The sequence below is a fragment of the Hylobates moloch genome, unplaced genomic scaffold, assembly GCF_009828535.3.
Source record: "Hylobates moloch isolate HMO894 unplaced genomic scaffold, HMol_V3 SCAFFOLD_1, whole genome shotgun sequence".
Taxonomy (NCBI): Eukaryota; Metazoa; Chordata; class Mammalia; order Primates; family Hylobatidae; genus Hylobates; species Hylobates moloch.
In genome coordinates, this window is record NW_026652276.1 from 106,255,272 (window position 1) to 106,278,334 (window position 23,063).

The 23,063-nt window shown below is 43.1% G+C and overlaps 1 protein-coding gene across 10 annotated transcripts in view; it reads left to right on the forward strand.

Moving 5' to 3' along the window:
- CALN1 (calneuron 1) overlaps positions 1–23,063 on the forward strand; it is a 666,785-nt gene that overhangs the window by 323,208 nt on the left and 320,514 nt on the right. For all 10 annotated transcript variants that reach the window (XM_058444408.1, XM_032757519.2, XM_032757540.2 and 7 more), the window contains one exon: positions 21,143–21,286. In XM_058444408.1, coding sequence (XP_058300391.1) covers positions 21,143–21,286 — 144 coding nt within the window. The remainder of the gene's footprint in view (positions 1–21,142; positions 21,287–23,063) is intronic.

Here is a 23,063-nt window from a genome sequence, read left to right on the forward strand (position 1 = left end):
GTTTTGGGTTACATGGATAAATTCTTTAGTGGTGATTTAATTCTTTATGGGTGAGTTCTGAGACTTTGGTGCACCTGTCACCCCAGCAGTGTACATTGCACCCAATATGTATTACAGTCTTTCATCCCTCAACCCCTCCCACCCTCCCAGCCATAAAAGAGAATGAAATAATGGCCTTTGCAGCAAATTGGATGGAGCTGGAGACCATTGTTCTAAGTAAAGCAACTCAGGAATGGAAAACCAAATATCATACGTTCTCACTTCTAAGTGTGAGCTAAGCTATGAGGATGCAAAGGCATAAACATGATATAATGGACTCTGGGGATTCAGGAGAAAGGCGGGTGGGAGGGGTGAGGGGTAAAAGACTACAAACTGGGTACAGTATACATTGCTCAGTTGACGGGTGCACCAGAATCTCAGAAATCACCACTTTTCTTTTGGGTATCTATCCAAAGGAAAAGAAGTACCTACCCAAAGGAAAAGAAGTCACTGTATGAGAAAGACACATGTGCGCACATGTTTATAGCAGCAAACAAGCCTTGTGGATCTTTCTTCCAGTTGCTAGAGTCAGGAACTGGAAGAAATTTTAGCAGCAGAAGTCACAATTGCAAAATTATGGAACCAACCTAAATGCCCATCAACCAATGAGTGGATAAAGAAAATGTGGTATATATACACCATGGAATAATACTCAGCCATAAAATGGAATGAAATAATGGCCTTTGCAGCAACTTTGATGGAGTTGGAGACCATTATTCTAAGTGAAGCAACTCAGGGATGGAAAACCAGACATCATATGTTCTCACTTATAAGTGGGAGCTAAGCTATGAGGATGCAGAGGCATAAGAATGATAACAGTGAGCCGGGCGCGGTGGCTCAGGCTTGTAATCCCAGCACTTCAGGAGGCCGAGGTGGGCGGATCACGAGGTCAGGAGTTTGAGGCCAGCCTGGCCAACATGGTGAAACCTCATCTCTACTAAAGATACAAAAAATTAGCTGGGCGTGGTGGCGCGCACCTATAATCCCTACTTGGGAGGCTGAGGGAAGAGAATCACTTGAACCCAGGAGACGGAGGAGCTGAGATCGCGCCACTGCACTCCAGCCTGGGTGACAGGGTGAGACTCCGTCTCAAAAACAACAAAGAATGATACAGTGGACTTGGGACTTGGGGAGGACAGGAAGGTGGTGGGGGCAGGAGGGGTAAAAGACTACATATTGAGTACAGTGTACACTGCTTGGGTGACAGGTGCACCAAAGATCTCAGAAATCACCACTAAAGAACTTATCCATGTAACAAAAACGCACCTGTTCCCCAAAAACTGTTGAAATAAAATTTTAAAACACTAACCTGTTCCTTAGCCCACCCTATAATTCTGTACCACTGTCTACTTTACTCTTCTATTTTTTAAAAAAAGTTTCTGTAGCATTTATCACTTTCCTATACACCATGTTATTTACTTTACAAAGTGCCCATCGTCTGTCTTCCCCAAGTGGATGGCAAGCATGCAGGCCAGGGATCCTTGCTTTGTTCACTGCCATATCCTGCTCCTAGAACAGTGCCTGGCACACAGGAGACAATCAGCAAGTATTTATTGGCTGCATATGCATCTGATAGATAAAAGATGGTGGGCTGGGCATGGCGGCTCACGCCTGTAATCCCAGCATTTTGGGAGGCTGAGGCGGGCGGATCACTTGAGGCCAAGAGTTTGAGACCAGCCTGGCCAACATGATGAAACCCCGTCTCTACCAAAAAAATACACAGATTAGCTGGGAGTAGTCCCAGCTATTTAGGAGGCTGAGGCACAGGAATCGCTTGAACCTGGGAGGCAGAGGTTGCAGTGAGCCAAGGTTGCACCATTGCACACCAGCCCAGGTGACAAAGTGAGACTCTGACTCAAAACAAAATAACAAAGCGAAACAAAAACCATGGTATATTATGGTGATACTCACTTGAACTAGAAAATTAATAGTAAAAAAATACCATGAGTTAAAAAAACTTAATAATGAGTTGTAATTTTTTTAATGTAATTTTTGCATATCTGTGTTTTTCCTTTTGGGGAAAAGCCGTTTGTCTTTTGCATTGCTCTGGTGGGACATTCTGGTAAAACTTTTCACATATCAAAGACTATTTCCTTGTCTGCTGTAGGTCAGTTCATTTGTTTTTTTTTCTTCAGGTTGTCTTTTTGTCTTCATGGTTTTTTTTTCTTTGTTTCTTTTTTTTTTGATATATCAATCTGCCTTCAATTCTTGTTTACAAAGATCTTTTGTCATCTAATTACATTATTACTACTATTTAGAGAAAGGTTCTTGCTCTGTTTCCCAGGCTGGAGTGCAGTGGTAGGGTCATACCTCACTGCAACCTCAAACTTCTGGGCTTAAGCAGTCCTCCCACCTCAGCCTCCCAAGTAGCTGAGACTACAGGCACGCAGTTACGTGCCTGGTGTATGCCCAGTTAATTTTTAAAATTGTTTATAGAAATGGGGTCTGGCTGTGTTACCCAAGCTGGTCTCAAACTCCTGGCCTCAAAGTGATTCTCCTGCCTTGGCCTCCCGAAGTGTCATGTAATTATTATTGTTTTAATTCCCTCTGCTTTTTAATTTTCCAAAAGTGAATTTGGGTCTATGGTGTGATGCACAGTTGTAACTTAATTTTTTCCAAGTTCTTAACTGTTCATTGTAGTCTATGTATTGAGTACTTCCTGTTTTCTCCAATAGATTGCAGTGTTACCTTTACCACACTATTTACCTTCAGAATCCCCAAATCCACACGGACATGAGCCACTCAGCTGCCTCCTGGACTCTGAGCCAGGTCGCTGTCTCTTGAGGGGAAATACGGAATGATTTGTGTGTGTGTGTGCACGTGTGTTCTGAAATAGTTGGCCTACTGTCTCGTAACTTGCTTAGGATTACATTTCTGGTAGATAGAATTCCTAAAGCAATTTTTCCACTTTTCTGAGCTGCCCTTTTAATATCAGAGGGCTGGGATGAGGTCATTCTGCCTCAGCTGATTTCAGATTTATTTTTCAAGCCGGAGGCAGTGTGAGGCTTTGGAGATAGCCTTTTCAAAGGTGTAGACTTACTTCAATAGAGAAACAGTGTGTTAAAACAAAATGAGAGAGTCGGCAATTTTAAGCAAGTAAATTGCTTCCTATTGATAATGGGGTATTTATGCACCCTGCAGTGGAGAACAATTTCCTTCATAGTCAGCCCTTTATCAATTATCAGGAAGGCCAAATGGACTGAGAAATAATGTGGCAGAGAACAAATGGGAGTGCTGGTGTGCAGGCATTTGGTGAGCTGCAGAGGGGAGCGGTTCCCTGGGCTTCCCCTGAGCTTCCCCTGAGCTTCCGTGAGCCAGTCTCAGTCCTTTCCACAATTTACCCTCAAGTCGTCTCGCATTCTCTCTGGCTACGTTTTTACAGATAGCGATTCCAGGGCCTCTCATATTTGCAAGCAAATTAGAAACAAGACATGGCTCGGTTTTTACGTGTGCCCTTGCACGTGATGACAGGAAGGACAAGGTTGATGTGAGTTAAAATGGGAAGAAAATCACATAACAGAAGAGGAGTTCTTGTCTAGATTAGAACCAGTTCCTCCAACTCCCACCATTTGTCATTTTGTTCCACACCTCAGTGCCATGAGTTAATTGACAGATGGATTTAGGAGAATTTTTTGTTTCATGGGCTGAGCTACACAAGCAAAAAGTTTTCTGCTCACTTCTAGCAGGCAGCTAGAAGTCTTTGGACCCTGTTGTAGGCACCTGAGCTGTCTTGGTCTAAGACACTATAAAATGGATGAATTAGGAGTGAGAAATCAAGCAAATGTGTGACCATCACTGTCCTCTTGTTCTATTGGGGTCACTGCAACAGTGGTAAATAGCTGTGACCCCTAGCCCGCTCCCTGGCTCTAAATTCCCCCTTGGCTATGCAGTATTCAGAGTTGAGCCCAATCTCTCTCGACCGTATCTAAATCCTATTGCTGTGGTCTCTATAGCTATTGCAGTGGTGTTAATTAAAGGCTCTCTTACTGTGCTTTCACAAGTATCATTGAACAATTATTTTCTTTAGCACTGCTTAGATGTCTTGTTGCTATTTATACCTTGGTCTCCTGGGACCTGGTCCTAGCACCTAGAATGCTGCCTGACATGTAATAGATGCCTAAGAAATATTTGTTGAATTGAGTTGAATTGAATGATCCGAAGATAAACTTAGCTTTGTTTGTTTGTTTGTTTGTTTCTCAGAGGCGGTGTCTTGCTCTGTCATCCAGGCTCGAGTGCAGTGGCATGATCACAGTTCACTGCAGCCTCAAACTTCTGGGCTCAAGTGATCCCCCCACCTCAGTCGCCCCAGTAGCTTGGACTTTAGGCATGTGCCACCATGTCCGAGTAATTTTTTAAATTTCTCATAGAGATGGGGTCTGGCTATGTTGCCCAGGCTAGTCTTGAACTCCTGGCCTCAAGTCATCCTCGCACCTTGGCCTCCCAAAGCACTGGGATTACAGGTGTGAGTCACCATGCCCAGCCAAACTTAGCTTCTTGAAAGGATTCCCAAGACCCTGGGGGCAGGGGAGGTGGTGCCATGCCTGAGAGAGCTGCTCCCTTCTCTCCATTCACTTTTTCTCTGGTTTCTTTCTGGAACTTGGATTTTGTTCTTCTGGCCTGTATATCTATGCTAAATCCACAAAATGATTTTGTTTCCTCAGATGCCAAGGAGTCTCTAATCTCTGTATATTAACGTTTGCAGCTTAGGAACAGTGTGATCTAATGACAAATTAACTGTATTGATTATTACCATGTTGTTCACGGATACATTCCACTCAATTTGCCACTTGCAGACACATCCAATATTGCCGTATGGGCCAAATGATGCAGTTCCTACTTTCTGTCTTTGGCAGGCAGTTGGTCTAATTTTCCCTGAGAAGATGCCTGTGGCTGTGTGACGAATGACTATTTTGTGGAGGGGGTGCCAGGCTTCTCTCCTGCTGCTGTGGAGTTTGCTGGAACATGAGAAAAGGTTGATCTTTCTGTAGAACAAACTATTATATATTACATGTAATATATATCATATAATTGATAATTAATATTATATAATTATATAATAGATATAATGATAAACAGGTTTATAATAATCAACCATGTTTACAATAATCAAAACATGTATTATGCTTATTTATAGTCATGATAAAACCTTTATAATAATCAAAACATTTTTATTATAATACACATTTGATGTCTATAATAATCAAACATGTTTCTGGGTAGATAGATAATGCTGTCTACCCAGAAATGTAATCCTAAGCCAATCACAAGAGCAAGCCAACTATTCCAGAACACATGTGCACACACGCAAATCATATCATATTTCCTCCAAAGAGACAGTGACCTGGCTCAGAGTCCAGGAGGGACTCATGTCCATGTTGATTTTTGATTTTTATATATTATAAATAACATATAATTATGTACCTATATTATATATATCTATACTATATATAATTATATAACATAATTTATATATATCTATATTATACATAGTACATATTATATAACATATATTATATAATACATAATTTATATATCACATTACATAATTATATAATATATAATGTATATATTAATTACATAATATTTAATTTATATATTAATTATATATTTAATTTATAAATTATATAATATATAATTTATATATTAATTATATAATACAGATATATAATAGATAATATGTATTATAATATATTATATAGCTATATAATACATAATATAGAATTATATATAATACATAATATATAATTATATATAATAATTTTATATATAATATACAATTCATATATAAATTATATATAATATAGATTTTATATATAATACATAATTCATATATAAGTTATAATGATATATAATAGATAATCTATAATCTATAATTATATAAAATATAGATATATAATAGATAATATATAACCTATAATTATATATAATATAGATATATAATAGATAATATGTATATAATATAAAGTGTTCCACACCCAAAACAGTCCTGGCCCTCGAGTTAGGAGAGTAGCTTTCTCCCCACTCAAACCTCTCCTTCTCCCTTTTCAGGGGAGCCCTTTTCCCCTCACTGAGTCCTGGCCCCCTCACCTGGATTCAGATGCTCTTGTGTCTTTCTTGGGGACCTCCTTTGGGCCAGGCGCTGTGCTGCATGTGGGGTTCACTCACCATCCCATGATCACCCTGCAGGCCTTTTTCAGACATAATCTGAATTGCCTCCTTTTCCTTGAAGCATAGCCTTGTAATCCTCTGGATCTTGAACGTCAAGAACTAAAACCTAAGAGATAGTTGGATGAAAGGTGTGTTTCCAAGGGGACTATATTTCTGTGCCTGAAATTGATGGGAAGCAGAGGGTGGTGTAATTGATACTGCCTTTTTGAGGGCAACTTGGCAATGTGTATTAAGTGCCTGAAAAGTGTTCCTGCCCTTGGACCCAGTGATTCCATTCCTAGGAAGTCATCTTGAGGACATGGCCATGAAAATACATGACAATTTGTGTACAAAGATTTCCATTGCAACATTATGTAAAATTGGGAATTACCTAAATATCCCACAGTAGGAGTTTGGTGAAATCAATTTTGCTATGGCCATAGGATGGAATACTAATCAACCATCAAAAATGCTGTTTTGCAGACTAGTTACCAATATGGAAGATTGAAAATTGAGTGTGTTAAGTGAAAAAAATGATACAAAGCTATATAGAGAGCATGATCCTAGTTGAATTAAGAACATTTGCATATTAAAAATTATGGAATGAAATGTGCTAATATGTTAGTAATGGTTATTGCTGACCAGTGAAATATAGATAATTTTTTTTTCTATATACATTTTGGGGACATTTTTCATTGAAAAATATGTGTTGGACATAAAGATGGGAACAACAGACACTGGGGACTACTTGGGGGCAAGGGCTGGAAAATTACCTGTTAGACTCTATGCTCACTACCTGGGTGACAGCGTCATTCTTGCCCCAAGCCTCAGCATCACACAATATACCCATGAAATGAACCTGCACATGTACCCCCTGAATCTAAAGTAAAAGTTGAAATTACTTTTTAAAAACGACATGTAATCTGGAAAATGTAACATATCTCATATGATTTGGCTGTGTCCTCACCCAAATCTCATCTTGAATTTTAGCTCCAACAATTCCCACATGTCATGGGAGGGACCTGGTGAGAAGTAATTGAATCATAGGATGGGTCTTTCCCATGCTCTTCTCATGGTAGTGAACAAGTCTTACAAGATTTGATGGCTTTATAAAGGGGAGTTTGCCTACACAAGTTCTCTCTTGTCTGCCGCCACCATGTAAGACACACCTTTCACCTTCCACCGTGACTGTAAGGCCTCCCCAGCCATGTAGATCTGTGAGTCCATTAAACCTCCTTTTCTTTATATATTACCCAGTCTTGGGTATGTCTTTATCAGCAGTGTAAAAACAGACTAATTCAATATCCTATGTAAGCTTAGCTCTGTTTTTTGTTTTTTTCCTTTCTTTTAACATATAATGCAAGTGATATGGTTTGGTTTTGTCCTCACTCAAATCTCATCTTGAATTCCGATGTGTTATGGGAGGGACCAAGTGGGAGGTTAATGAATCATATGGGGTCAGGTCTTTCCTGTGCTGTTCTCGTGATAGTTAATGTGCCTCATGAGATCTGACAGTTTTTAAATGGAGAGTTTCCCTGCACAAGTCCTCTCTCTTCTCTTTTCTGCCACCATGTAAGACATGGCTTTCACCTTCTACCATGATTGTGAGGCCTCCCCAGCCATGTGGAACTGTAAGTCCATTAAACCTCTTTCTTTTGTAAATTGCTCAATCTTGGGTATGTCTTTATCAGCAGTGTGAAAATCGACTAATACAGCAAGTTTACAATAGAGACTTTGAAAATACCAATGAGCAAAGAAAATAAACATCAGCTGTAATCTCACCACACAGAAAGTTCACTGTTAATATTTTGATGTCTATTCTTGCAGTCTTCCAAAATATGTATCATTTTTATTTTACTAAAATAAGATCACAACATAGATACTGCTTGAAATCTGTCTTTTGATTTTTAAAACCCATTCTGAACAATTTTTCATGCTTTTTTGGAGGAGCAGTTGCCTTGTTGATCCTCTGGAGTTGCAGCCGTTGATGACCTAGCAGTGGAGTCTAGAACCATTCCAGACAAATGGAACTGATGTGTTCCAGCAATGCGAGATCCCTTCCTTCTGACTTGACTCGTCGTCTTCCCAGAGGGGTCAGCCCTAAGAATTTTGTCATTTGTCATTTTGTATGGAAACCCTCCAGTGATTATCACTCTCATACATATTTAAATCTCATCCACTCATTTTCCTTTTGGCCCTGCCTGGAGCATTCAGTGTCTCTGGCTGGGATGGGCTTTCCTTGTTTGTTTCTGTTCTAATTTGCTTTGTTCTTTCACTGTTGAGGAATTTTCCATTAGCTTTAACCTACCTGGCATGCTAAAATCGATTCAGCTTAATCTGTCCAGGTGTAACGTTTGGGGACAGATTAACTTTATGCTCTAGTTCTTAAACCCTTAGAAATGCCTCTAGCTTTCTGACTATCTTGTGCCATTCTAGCTTAAGAAAGAAATTACTTTTCATGACCTGAGATTCTTTAGTTAGTCAGTAGAATTTCACCACCTCATAAAGTTACCAAAATGCTCTGCTTTCAGAATGCTAGCTAGGGAAGGAGTTGACTTAATTTTTCCATTAAAGATGTGATTTTGGCCATGAAAGAAATTCTTATTTTTCATAACCTGAGATAGTCTTTGTTGGTATAATTTCACCAATTAATAAGTTACAAAAATGCCCTTCTTCCAGAATGATAGCTAGGGAAGGAGTCAGATTCATGTTTTAATTTTAAAAATGTGGTTTTGGCCATGAGGTAATGAGAAAGGCCAGGAGTGTGGCATGTGGGGACATCTGAGATGCACAGTAGCTTCATCCTATCAGTGACCCACCAGCCCTGAGCACTGGGCCTGTGCATCTTTTTCCCCAACACTGCCTCCTGCCTGGTTCCAGGGTCAACAGTGATTCTTTTTTTGTTTTGTTTTTTGAGACGGTGTCTCTCACTGTTGCCCAGGCTGGAGTACAGTGGCGTGATCTTGGCTCACTGAAACCTCCACCTCCTGGGTTCAAGCAATTCTCCTGCTTTAGCCTCCTGAGTATCTGGGATTACAGGCACCCACCACCAGGCCTGGCTAATTTTTGTATTTTTAGTAAAGATGGAGTTTCACCATGTTGGCCAGGCTGGTCTCAAACTCCTGACCTCAAGTGATCTGCCCAGCTTGGCCCTCCAAAGTGCTGAGATTACAGGTGGGAGCCACCATGTCTGGCCAACAGTGACTCATTCTTAAGCAATGTAAACCAAAAATAAAATCCTAGGCCCCCAACCAACTGAACAGACCCCAGTTTGGGCCAAGGGGACCCCCGAGCACCCTGAAAAACTGAATTCTGGCCATGATGGGAAGGGAAGTCAGACACACCTTGTTATATCCCTTCCTTTTCAGAGTTTAGGCATAACTGACCAGCATTAAGATTAAAATGCAGATCGTAAGACTGACCAAACAGTGTCTTAAGGTAATAAAATACCAAATCCAGCCTGCCCAGTATAGCATCACATGCTCTCTGAGGGCTGCCATCTATGAGACTTCATCTACATGACAGAAACCTTGGCTTCGACAGTCCCCTTATTTTAACTCACGCATTCCTTTCTTCTGACTTCTTAAGTGTGGTATGATCATAGCTCACTTTAGCTTCAAACTCTTGGGTTCAAGCAATTCTCCCATCTCAGCCTCCTTAGTAGCTGGGACTACAGGTGTGCACCAATACACCTGGTTAATTTGGTTTTTAATTTTTTGTAGAAGTGGGGTCTTCACTATGTTGCCCAGGTTAGTCTTGAATTCCTGGTCTCAAATGATCCTCCTGTCTTGGCCTCCCAAAGTGCTGGGATTACAGGCATGAGCCATTACATTCAACCTCAGAAAATCTTTTAATCCCCCATGACCTGTAAGCACCCCGACTTGAAGATATCTGGCTGAATTAATGCTCCCCTTCCGTGTATTAATTTATGTCTTTGCTTATAATTCCTATCTCCCTAAAATGTATAAAATTAAACAATAACTTGACCACCTTGGGCACTTTCTCAGGACCTCTTGAGAATGTACCCGAGCCATGGTCATTCATACTGGCTCAGAATAAACCTCTTTAAATATTTTACAGAGTTTGGCTCTTTTGGTCAACAGCTGGGTGGTAGCTGGCCAAGGTGAATCTGGGCTGGGGAATTTACCGATTTACAGGAGTCCTGTAAATCGGTTTCTCATCTTACAGCACAGATGCAGTGACTAGTTCCAGGTTAATACTTGCAGCTAACTTGGAGATATGGCTGGCCGCTAGTGCTAGCTGTGCCCTTTTGGATGGCGCCACCCAGGAGAAGCCCAAAGCCCCAGCTCAGTCCCCTCCTGCTTCCCTACCCTGTTGTGCCCTCTTTGAAGGGCCTCTCTGCCGTGCTTCCTCCAAGCCTCAGCCTCTCTCAGCCTCTAAATCTCACCTCCTCCTTGTGTATTTCCTCAGAGATTTCTATTTCATCTTTCTGTCCTCTAACTCCTGTGCATGTTTTTCCCTTAGGTATATTTTAAGCCTTTTTTAAAAAAAACAGGGACAGAGTCTTGCAATGTTGTCCAGGCTAGTCTCATTTATAAGTCCTTGAAACTGCCTAAAATGCTCTGTGAAATAAGATTCCATTTCAACAAACAAAAGCAGGAAGTGCCTTCAGGACTGGGCTCAGCTCAGGCGTGCCTCTGCCATGTCTCACTTGAGCCTTCTTCTCAAGTCTGAGCCTGCAGTAGAGGCACATTCAATGAGTATTTATTGAAATAGATGCAGTCACACCTCAAATAGCAAATCACCTAAGGAGTCACAATCCCTTTTAAAAAATGTGCCCAGAAAAAATAAAAACTAGGTTGTAGTCCATATACACAATGGACTGTTATTCAGCCATAAAAAAGGTTGAGATCCTGTCGTTTGCAGCACCGTGGATGGAACTGGAGGTCGTTATGTTAAGTGAAATAAGTAAAGCACAGAAAGAAAAATTTTGCATGTTCTCATTCGTATATGGGAGCTAAAAAAAGAGTATCTCATGAAACTAGAGAGTAGGTTGCTGGTTACCAGAGGTAAGGAAGGAGGGGAGAGAAGGTGGGGGATGGAAATAAAAAAGAATGTATATGGCCGGGCGCGGTGGCTCACGCCTGTAATCCTAGCACTCTGGGAGGCCGAGGCGGGCAGATCACAAGGCCAGGAGTTTGAGACCAGCCTGGCCAACATGGCGAAACCCGGCTCTACTAAAAATACAAAAATTAGCCAGGTGTGGTGGCGCACACCTGTGATCCCAGCTACTTAGGAGACTGAGGCATGAGAATTGCTTGAACCTAGGAGATGGAGGTTGCAGTGAGTCGAGATCGCACCACTGTGCTCCAGCCTGGGCGACAGTCACTCTGTCTTAAAAAAAAAAGAAAAAAAAAAAAGAATGTATATGTATAATCTATTTATCATTACTGAACTGAACACTTAGCAGTGGCAAAGATGGTAAATTATATTTTTGACCTTAATTAAAAATATTAAAAAATAAATTAAAATAGATCTTTCCATGAAAAAGTAAAAAAAAAAAAAAAAATCCAGGTGGAGATGATGGTGCTAAAAAAAAGTGAGTTATACAAAGCAGCAGTGTATCCACCCCTCCATCTAAGTGGCTTGTTTCTGTGGCCCATGTTATTATTATACACTCTATATTATATATCGTATATATTATATACTATACATTATTAATATATTATATATAATTGTATATTATGTGTAATATATACTATACAGTATATAATGTGGGACATGGACATTATACTATGTATTTGTATTATACTATATTATTATACTATATATATAGTATTAAGTCCATATATAATGTAATGTCCATAATGTCCCACATTACTAAAAATGGGAACATTTCCGAGCTCCTGTTGCATGCCCAGCCCCCTTTTTCTCTTGTTGCCCAGGCTGGAGTGCAATGGTATGATCTTGGCTCACTGCAGCCCCTGCCTCCCAGGTTCAAGTGATTCTCCTGTCTCAGCCTCCCGAGTAACTGGGATTACAGGCATGTGCCACTGCACCCACCAAATTTTTGTATTTTTAGTAGAGACGGGGTTTCGCCATGTTGGCTAGGCTGGTCTCAAACTCCTGACCTCAGGTGATCTGCCCACCTTGGCCTCCCGAAGTGTGGGGATTACAGGCATGAGCTGCCATGCCTGGCCCCAGCCTCCTTTTTCTAGCACACTTCCCTCCGTCTTCAGAGCTCTGTCCCTTTCACCTCTATGTTTCCTAATTTCTGAAGTCAATTGGTCGTTATTTGCAGACTGATAGGTTATAATTAAATTAGAACTCGTTCACACTAAAGCCCTCACTGGGATTAAACCAGCATTTTCTATGCAGCGATCATCATTCTATCCCCATTTTCCATTCTTGTCATATTTTCAGCATCACCTGTCTCCAAACTCTTGCCAAATATTTGCAGCTGCTCGCTAGAAGCAATCACCAGGGTATCACTCAGACACCTGTCCTCAGTGTGGCCAAACCTCACTTCCCTCCAAGACAGCCTGCAGTCCCTCCTGAATTGTTTGTTGTTAATGCCATCAGGTAAACTACAATGTTGCCTTCCCTTCCCTTCCCCTCCCTTCAACTTTTATTTTTACTTTTACTTTTACTTTACTTCTTTCTTGGGTTTTACCATGTTGGCCAAGCTAGACTCAAACTCCTGACCTCAAGTGATCCACCCACCTCAGCCTCCCAAAATGCTGGGATTACAGGCGTGAGCCGCTGTGTCCGGCCCTCCAGCATTGTCTTTCAAATCATCCCTCTTCCCGACTCTGACATCTGAGCTCTCCTTGAGCACCATCCACTCTATCTCTGAAAAGTCTCTCAAACCGTTCTTTCCACAGTGTCTTCTGCCACCATGCTGGCTTAGCTCTGAGCTCCTCATCTTCCCCTTAGACTCTGTGACAGCCTCTTACCTCTTGTCACTCCAGCCGTAGCCACCCTGATGCCTGAGCTCTCGGTCTAAAAATCTCACCCTTAAAAAAATATATTTTAAAACCACTGGGAGCTCCCTGTGGCCTACATGAAAGGGTCACACACTTTAAAAAGAAAAGTCCGGAGTATAAACATTTTAGTCTTTGTGGGCCACACAGTTCCTGTCACAATTATTCCATTCTGCTTGTGTAGCACAAAAACAGGAGACGATAGACAACCAGTGGAGACATATAGAAACAAATGAGCGTGGTTGTGTTCCAATAAAACTTTATTTGTGAAAGAAGGTGGTGAGCTAGGCTTGGGTACAGGCCACCCTTTGCCAACCCCTGGCCTGCGGGGTACAGCCCAGATGGCTCTGAAGGCCCATTGCAATATTGCCTGTCGTAGTCTGTTTTGAGTTGCTATAAAGGAAAACCTGAAGCTAGATAATTTATATAGAAAATATATATTTGGCTCATGGTTTGCAGACTGTATAAGAAGCATGGCACCAGCAATTGCTTGGCTGCTGGTGAGGACCTCAGGATGCTTCCGCCCGTGGAGAAAGGCAAAGGGGAGCCAGTGTGTGCAAAGATCCCACGGTAAGAGAGGAAGCAAGAGACAGAGGGAGGTGCCAGGTTCTTTTCTTTTAACTAACTCTTGCGGGAACTAATTGAGGACTCACGCAACCCCTCCCCCTCCTCCCAGAGAGAGTATTGATCTGTTCATGAAGGATCTGCCCCCATGGCTCACAGGCCTCCCATTAGGCTCCACCTCCAACACTGGAGATCAAATTTCAACATGAGATTTTGGGGAAAAAACATCCAAACTATAGCATTGCCCTAGTGCAGTTCTCCACTCTCATCTCTCAGTGTTTCTCGTTTCTCCACCCACCGGACAGCCAGAATTGTAGACATGCCCGTGTCTTGCCACATTTTCCCACCCCTGCCTGTTTACCCTTCTCTTGATAGACTTGAGATTTAAAAGATTCAGGCGTAACCCCAACAGCCCTTCCTCAGAGTTGTCCCTTCAACATCTCAACCTCCGTGGGATTTTGTGTAGACTTGTATTATAGCACTTGTCATTCTTTTTTTTTTTAATTTTATTTTTTTATCTTTTTTTTTATAATTGTACTTTTAGTTTTAGGGTACATGTGCACAATGTGCAGGTTTGTTACATATGTATCCATGTGCCATGTTGGTGTGCTGCACCCATTAACTCGTCATTTAGCATTAGGTGTATCTCCTAATGCTGTCCCTCCCCCTTCCTCCCACCCCACAACAGTCCCCGAGCGTGATGTTCCCCTTCCTGTGTCCATGTGTTCTCATTGTTCAATTCCCACCTATGAGTAACAACATGCGGTGTTTGGTTTTTTGTCCTTGCGATAGTTTACTGAGAATGATGATTTCCAGTTTCATGCATGTCCCTACAAAGGACATGAACTCATCATTTTTTATGGCTGCATAGTATTCCATGGTGTATATGTGCCACATTTTCTTAATCCAGTCTATCGTTGTTGGACATTTGGGTTGATTCCAAGTCTTTGCTATTGTGAATACGCACTTGTCATTCTTGCTTATGAACATCTGGTCACCTCTCTGTCTCTTCAACTGTAGTACAGATTTCTTGCAGCCTGGAAGGTTTCTTTTGCTACTTATCTATCCCAGCACAGCCCCTGACACATAAGTAAACAGCAACTCTTTGCAGAATGAATGGCTTATTAATCATCCGCAAATACTCATTTTTTGCCTTTCTTAGAGAAGGTGAAAACCTTTCTAAATCTCTTTGTCATAGGCTCAGTCCCTGCCCAATTTCTTGCTTTGCATAAATAACTCTAAGTTTGTATCTTACATTTTCCTGCGCATTTCCATTGCTTTTAAATAACTGCTTTGCCTAGCCCCGCTGAACCACATCTTTCTCCAGTTTTGCTATGTCTCAATGCCATGTAGCCTCACGACGCATCTTCTTTGTTAATAAAGCCATCACTTTATGCAATGAAGACCCACGTTCTTCCTGAAGATATACTTCTGTGAAGAATAAGCAGATTTTGCATCGTACACATACTGAGATAGGGTAAATTGTTGTTCTTCATTACCAATTTGAGGTGGCAAATTAGTACTGTAAACTTCACCTGATTCTTCAAAGCTAGACTATCAGCCAACTAATATCGATGCTGGCTGGTGTCTGGACTTTATCTGATGCCTGAGAAATGAGTCTGCTCCCTGCGATAGCTGTGCTTTTGCCGTTGTTCCTGCCTGGAATTGGCTGTGTTGTTAGGAAGCATCACGGAGCTGAGGCCTGATTCTCAGAGGGCACTAGGTCCCAATGCAGACATTTTTTTAAGAAAAAAGAGAGCCTGGCACGGTGGCTCATGCCTGTTATCTCAGCACTTTGGGAGGCTGAGGCTGGTGGATCACCTGAGGTCAGGAGTTCAAGACCAGTCCAGCCGACATAGTGAAACACCGTCTCTACTAAAAATACAAAAAATTAGCTGTCGTGGTGGTGGGCGCCTGTAATCCCAGCTACTCATGAGACTGGGGCAGGAAAATCGCTTGAACCAGGGAGGTGGAGGTTGCAGTGAGCCAAGCTCATGCAACTGCACTCTAGCCTGGGTGACAGAGGGAGACCCCGTCTCCAACAACAAAAAAAAAAGAAAAGAAAAGAAAAGAAAAAAGAGTTACCAGCTCATGCCTGTAATCCCAGTACTTTGGGAGGCTGAGGCAGAGGGACTGCTTGAGGCTGGGAGTTCGAGACCAGTCTAGGCAACACAGTAATTTTTGTCTTTACAAAAAATTAAAAATAAAAAATTAGTCGAGCATGGTGGTGTGTACTCAAGAGGCCAAGGCAGGAGGATCCCTTGAGCCCAGTAGCTAAGGCTGCAGTGAGCTATCATGGTGCCACTGCACTTCAGCCTAGACAACAGAGCAAGACTGTCTCGGAAAAAAAAAAAAAAAAGAGTTACCAGCATAATGAGAAGTAAATCTCTTGGGCTGAATAACAGGATGATTTCTTTCCAAGTCCTTGCTTGGCTCAAGACTCTCCGCTTCCCTTTAGGAGGAGGGGCTGAGATCCCTGTGGGAACGCCGACTTTGATTTTGGGCAACTCCATATGCGTGCGGAGACTGGAGTCCTTTCAGACGATGCGTCTTGCCACGTGTCCTTTCATACACCACACAATGACAGTTGGACAGGTTCCTATCACCATTGCAGACAGCATTTCTGTGGCCCACAAAGACATCTTGGAGGTGGTTAAAATTGGCATACTAGTGTCTAACGTGCACGTGTTGCATGAGATGGAGGAGTAAAGTTTAATTAAAGACCAAAGATACAGCGTGCTCACGTAGCCCTGACGCACCAGAGACTTTAGGCCGAAGAAGGAGTACGTTTCAGTGAAAAGCACACAACATTACTGACTGTTCTTGAAAACTTGATCTGTGGTCCCCAGTTCCCAAGGATTGGAAAGTGGCCAAAGCCCACTCAACACTGGGAGCCGTCCTCCTAGAGCCAGAGGGATCCTGCCTGTTCCAATGTCTCTGTGGGTTTTACGGGCATATTTTTCACACTCTGTTCTGCTATTAAAAATAAAATGAGGCACACATCACATGTCTCTCCCAGACTGCAAGACCCATTTCCTTCTAATAAGCCTCTGGTTCGCCTGGGCTTTCCTTACCCTAGAAACATTAAATCTCCAGAGGTGCCTATTTATGGATTTCTAGTTTTGTATTTTTTTTCCTCTTTCTGCTATTTTGAAAAAAAAAAAAAAAAAGAAGTTAGTGAGGTTTGTCTGCTTCTGCAGACAGACAGACAGACACACTCACACAGACACACACACGAATTCTCTACGTGGGAGCCAGGAGCTCCCTATGCAAATAGAGAATAAAGAAGGACAGCTTTGTCTTACTTACCTGCATGCCACAGAAAATAGAACCCTGAGCTGATGTGTGGCCTGCCCTGTCCTGGGCTTGGCTGGGGGGAGGCCAGCCTTGCTACAGACTACAGAGTAAGCCACAGGCATTCAAGGCTTTGAAGGAACAGTTCCCTTTAGAGGAGGGAAGCTCTGGAGTGACCTCCGTCTATGATCTGACTTGCTAAATCCAGTAGCCCCAAAGGTAGAGCAACTCGGAGGTCCAAAGGCTTGGCTGTCCAGGTCATCATTTCCAGGCCATGTTCTCAAACACCCCCAGCTAGGGCCTGCTGGGGTGTCATCCAGTGTAAGGATGTAGGTTGATGCTTACCCGTAAGGTCTAGGGCATACAGGAAGACCATAGGAACAAAGGCCTGTCAATGGAAGGGACCCACCCTGTCCAGCCATATCAGTAACCCAGAGAGTTCAGGATTGAGTCAGAAAGAATGTGAAGTGGAGATGATGCCTTGGGAAGGAGCCTTCCGGAGAACTAAGAGCAAAACTTAGCTTACAACTGGCTATCCAGTGACTGCAGCTGCAGACCTTGTCATCCTCTCACATTTCCTACTGTTGCATTGTATGTCCTGGCCCCAATGTAAAACCCTGCAATAGAGGCTGGAAGGACATCACACCTAACCCATTTTTTCAGATGGGGAAATTGAGGCTGAGGGGGAGCCTGCATCAGCTTGCAGGGCAGAGCTGGCACTTCGTGCTGGCTGCCTCATGGGCTGACTCTCACGTTGGGAGGCCTGGCCTCTGCGTCCTCCCATCCTTGGCAACTGGGGATCTGAGCTCAGGCCACATGAGGCCATGTCCTCCACCCCAGTGTCCTTGAGCACAGTGCGCCATGACCTCAAGCTGAGTAGTGGCTCCAAGCTCCTTCCAGGCCAGTCGGGACTTGGTAGGAAAACATATGGCTGTTTTAGGTAACCTTGGGCATATTTCATCAATGGGAAAAGCTCAAAATGCAGACAAACGCCTTGATTCAGAATTTGGGTTGGACTAAAATTTGTTTCTATACCATTGATGGAAAGAAAGGGGAGGAGGTCATTGAACAGCAGATTAATAGGGTATGTAAGAGAACACAGGCTTCCTGTTCTTCACATAAACTAACGATGTCCACAGATCCACATAAAGAAGGGCTGGAGGACCTGAGGGATCCTTGCAGCCAGCACAGCTCATTTTACGCATGAACAAACTGAGGCCTCCAGGGTTTGGCCACAGACCTGATTAGCTAATACGCCTGGCTAGGAGCCTAGGGTCCTGGTGCACAGGCTGGTCTTATCTCTGCTGGAGCCCACAATTCGTCCCGGAAAGAATTCGGCATGCTGGATTAGTATTGATAATGAATTTACTACTAATATATGATCCTTATCCATTCAGACTCATCATGAACAACTATCTGTCTAGCGCCTCCTACAGTGTGGGCGGGGAACACACTAAGATGAAAGAAGGGTAGGAGGTGCTTACCGCTCAGAAAAGAAGCCAATCATAGTATTTCTAGATGGAGTATGCCGGATGTCACAAGAAAGGAATGAATGACTTGCTGTGAACAGTCAGCAGAAAGGGAGATAACTTGGCTATGGTGAGCAAAGACAGTTTTGTGGAATCCATGACCCCTGGTTTGGTGTTTTGCAATGGGCAAGTCCATGCAAACTTACTCCCAAAGTCCAAGGAAGCTGAGAGGCTGAAAAAAGAGGCTGATATATCTAGCTTCTCAGAAAGAAACATTTAATAGGGACTTAGGCTATGTCTGTGTCTTGTGGGGTGGCGAGACAAGATGGTGGAACCTCCCGGCCATCACTTACCAGACCCAGGACTTATATACCATAGGGAAGGAAAGTACAGGACAATTGTAGGGAAAGGCAGGAGTCTGCCTAAGGGCAGGATGTATGGTAAGAACAAGGTCTTACACAAGCAACAGTAGATAAAATAGAAATCTGGGAGGCATTCTCAGAATTAGAGTTTGTCAGAAGTCAACATGGCAGATTAGCATCCAAGATGGAGTCACTTTGGCATCCACACTTGACCTTGAAGGATGGATATAATTTTGGGCAGGGAAAGAAGAAGGGAAGATGTTTCAGGCAAAAGCACTGGATGCAATAGTGTAGCAATCTGAAAAGCAGCCCCCAAAGATATCAAATCCTAATCTCTGAGATTTATAAATGTTACCTTACAGAAAAGTCTTTGAAGATGTGATGAAGTTAAGAATCTTGAGATGGGAAGATTATCTTGGATTATCTGAGTGGTCCCTAAATGCAAACACAAGTGTCCTTATAAGAGCAGGGCAGAGGGAGATTTACAGACAGAAGAGGAGAAGGTGGAGATTGGAGTGATGGGGCTGCAAGCCAAGGAATGCTGGCAGCCTCCGGCAGCTGGAAGAGACAAATGGATTTTCCCTTAGAGCCTTCACGGGGAGCACAGCTCTGCTGGCATCATGATTGTGATCTAATGATGCTGATTTTGGAATTCTGGCCTCCAGACTGTGAGAGAATAGATTTCTATTGTCTTAAATCACCAAGTTTGTGGTAATGATCATGCTAGGGCATGGTCAGATATTCAGTGAGGTAGTAAGTAAATGAGTCAGAGCCAAGGGGCTTGTATGCGTTTGAAGAGTGATAGAAAGTTTCTGCATGCATCTTACCATCCTGAGTAGAGTCGAGCTGAGTGGGAGAACCCCAATGCCTGGTGGATCATTTTTATTTTTCCGTATTTATTAATACTGTGCTTCTCATGTGATAGAAAATCAATACTAGTTGCGTGGCATGGTGAATAATGGCAACTGACATATCTGGGCTTGCACTGGGTTTATTGATGAAGAGTCAAAGCTGCTCTGGGTCTGGTGTACTCAGAAACAATTAATGAACCTTTCATCTTCACACTGTGACCTCCACTTCCTTGTGTTGTACATCCAATCCAGGACTGACAGCTGCAGTGGCTCTGGAGAAGGGGACTCTGGGTGGAATTCAGAGCAACTCTGGTTTAGGGAAAGAGGAGGGGAGATTGCCTGCCAAGTGAAACAGCCCTTACTGACAGCAGAGTCAAGTTCTCTGCTAGCCCAGGGGCAAAATGATTAAAGGCATCTTTTGAGTTTTCATGATGCTCTTATTGATCTGAGGTTGTTTATATCTACAAAACACCTGTAAATTAGGAGAATGAGATAAAAACAGCCGGATACTTAACTCTTCTCCTCCTATGAGGCTGCAAGAGCTTTCTGCACAGCTCCTACAGCAGCAGGGATCTGAAATATGCCTGCAGAGGGGAACTGCATTCTCCTTTCCTCCTGAAGACTACAGTTAAGAGGCAGCTTTCTCCTCACAGCTGAAACCAAATCCTCATTTTGCTCAGAAAGTGCCCTTGGTTAACATGATTCTCTGCTGGGACCACCATCTAATTGTGTGCCTCCTACAGAGTTGGAGGATGCTCAGGTCGAGCTGCCTCCTTCCTCCCTCCATCCCTCCCTCTCTCTCTCTTTCTTTCTGTCTCTCTCTTTCTCTCTCTCTCTTTCTTTCGCTCTCTTTCTTTCTTTCTTTCTTTCTTCCTTTCCTTTCCTTTCTTTTTTTCTGTCTCTTTTTCATTCTCCCTTTCTTTTTCTTTCTTTTTTCCTTCTTTTGTCTGCCTGCATTTCTTTCTTCCCTCCTTCCTTCCTTTTTCTTTCTTCTTTCCTTTTTTCCTTCCTTCCTCCTTCCTTCGCTCCTCCCTCCCTTCCTCTCTCTCTCCCTTCCTTCCTCCCTCCCTCCCTCACCTTCTTCCTTCCTGTCTCCCTCCCTCCTTCCCTTTTTCCCCCTCCCTCCCTTCCTCTCTTCTTTCTTTCTCTTTTTTCCTCCCTCCATTCCTCTCTTCCACTCTCCCTTCCACCTTCCTCTTTTTCTCTCTCCCTTTCTCCCTTTTCTTTTCTTTCTCTTCCTTTCTCATTTTCCCTTCTCTCCTCCCTTCCATTTCCTTTTTTCTCTTTCCTTTTTCTTTTCTTCAGTTCTTTTCTTATGTTCTTCTTCTGTCCTCCCTTTTATCTGATTAAAGAGTTTTAACAAATCACTGTTTGTAAAGCAGTTAGGAGTTCTCAGTAGACAATCTCCAGTAACTGCAGTGCAGTAAAGTCAGCCATGTGACCACTGGACTTTCTTTGCTTTCCCATTGTAGAAATCCGAGAGGCCTTTCGGGTTCTGGACCGGGATGGGAACGGCTTCATCTCCAAGCAGGAGCTGGGCATGGCCATGCGCTCTTTGGGGTACATGCCAAGCGAGGTGGAGCTGGCCATCATCATGCAGCGCTTGGACATGGACGGTAAGACCCGGACAAGCAGCTTCTCCCCCGAGACATGCCCCGGTCTCATCAGTGAGACCTTCGGTTTATGCAGGGCCTTGCGCTTTTAAGTCCAAAGACTTGGTTTACATTTGAGAAGCAGAAACTTGGAGTAGAATAGGCTTTTTCAGTAACTTCCCATAGAGTTCCAGGGCCCTGTAGAGATGGTTTCAGGGCCACTATAGGATGGGGTGAGGAAAGAGGCCTGGCTGGTGGAGCAGTTACAGCATCTTCTTTTTTCCCTTCTCATCCCCTCCCCGCTCCTGCCTCCATCATCCCCATCCCTATCCCCCTCTCCCTCCCCACTCCTCCTCCTCCCTCCCTCACTCTCTCCCCCCTTCTTCTTCTTCCTCCTCTTCCTCTTCTCCCTCCCCCCTTCCTCCTCCTCTTCTTCTAAATAATAGCTTTATTGAGATAGAATTCACATACTCTAAAATTCACACACTTTAAAGTGCACAATTTGGTGGTGCTTAGTGGATGCGCAGGGTTTTGTTTGTTTGTTTCCTCTTTCTTTGTTGGATGCTTTGTAGATGTCACACAGATCTACAAGTTACATTGTTGAGAAATTATTTAAAAATTGACCAAGACCAGGGTCTTGGTCCAGAGCTCCAAGCTAGAAGCAAAAAGGAATGGGGGCAGTGAGTTGGGGAATGTTCCTCCAACATCACCAAAACCCCTCAAACAAGAATCCTAAGCTCCTGTATGGGCTGGAGCCTGGCCTTGGGCTCCTGGGCTAACCCTCAGTGTCTCTGGCTGCATCACACTCAGGAAAAGCTCACCAGTAAGAGGCTGCAGGGAACAGCCAGTCAAGTCCAGACATGGACAAATGTAACTGGAAGGAGGACATGAAACAGACAGGTAACTGTCCCGATGTAGTTAAGAGTGCAGCTAAGGCAGGTGGAGGGGCAGGGGAGGGGCCAGGGGAGCAGTGCCGCAGCAGTGCTGGAGTGTAGCCCCAGTGTAGCCAGACAAGAGTCACAGATTTGTAAAACCAATGACACAATGGATTTTAGTTGGAAGCCATTATCCTCAGCAAACTAATGCAGGAACGGAAAGCCAAGCACCACATGTTCTCACCTTTTTTTTTTTTTTTTCATGACAGATCTATTTTAACATTTTTATCTTATTTTAATGTAATTTTTATTTTTTAATTGTAGTTTATTTATTTATTTTAGAGATGGAGTCTCACTCTGTCGCCCAGGCTGGAGTGCAGTGACGCGATCTTGACTCACTGCAACCTCCGCCTCCAAGGTTCAAGCGATTCTCCTGCCTCAGCCTCCAGAGTAGCTGGGACTACAGGCAGACACCACCACAACCGACTAATTTTTGTGTTTTTAGTAGAGATGGAGTTTCACCATGTTGGTCAGAATGGTCTCGGATCTCCCGATCTCGTGATCTGCCCACCTCGGCCTACCAAAGTGCTGGGATTACAGGTGTGAGCCAGTGCACCCAGCCTAAATTGTATATCATTTTAGGTTCCAAGATACCTGTGCTTTTTCTCACTTGTAAGTGGGAGTTGAATGATGAGAACACATGAACACAGGGGGGAACCACACACACTGGGGCCTGTTGGGGGTGGGGAGGGAGAGCATTGGGAAGAATAGCTAATGGGTGCTGGGCTTAATACCAAGGTGATGGGTTGATCTGTGCAGCAAACCACCATGGCACACGTTTACCTGTGTAACAAACCTGCACATCCTGCACACAGACCCCAGAACTTAAAATAAAAGTTGAAGGAAAATAAAAGGACATCTTCATC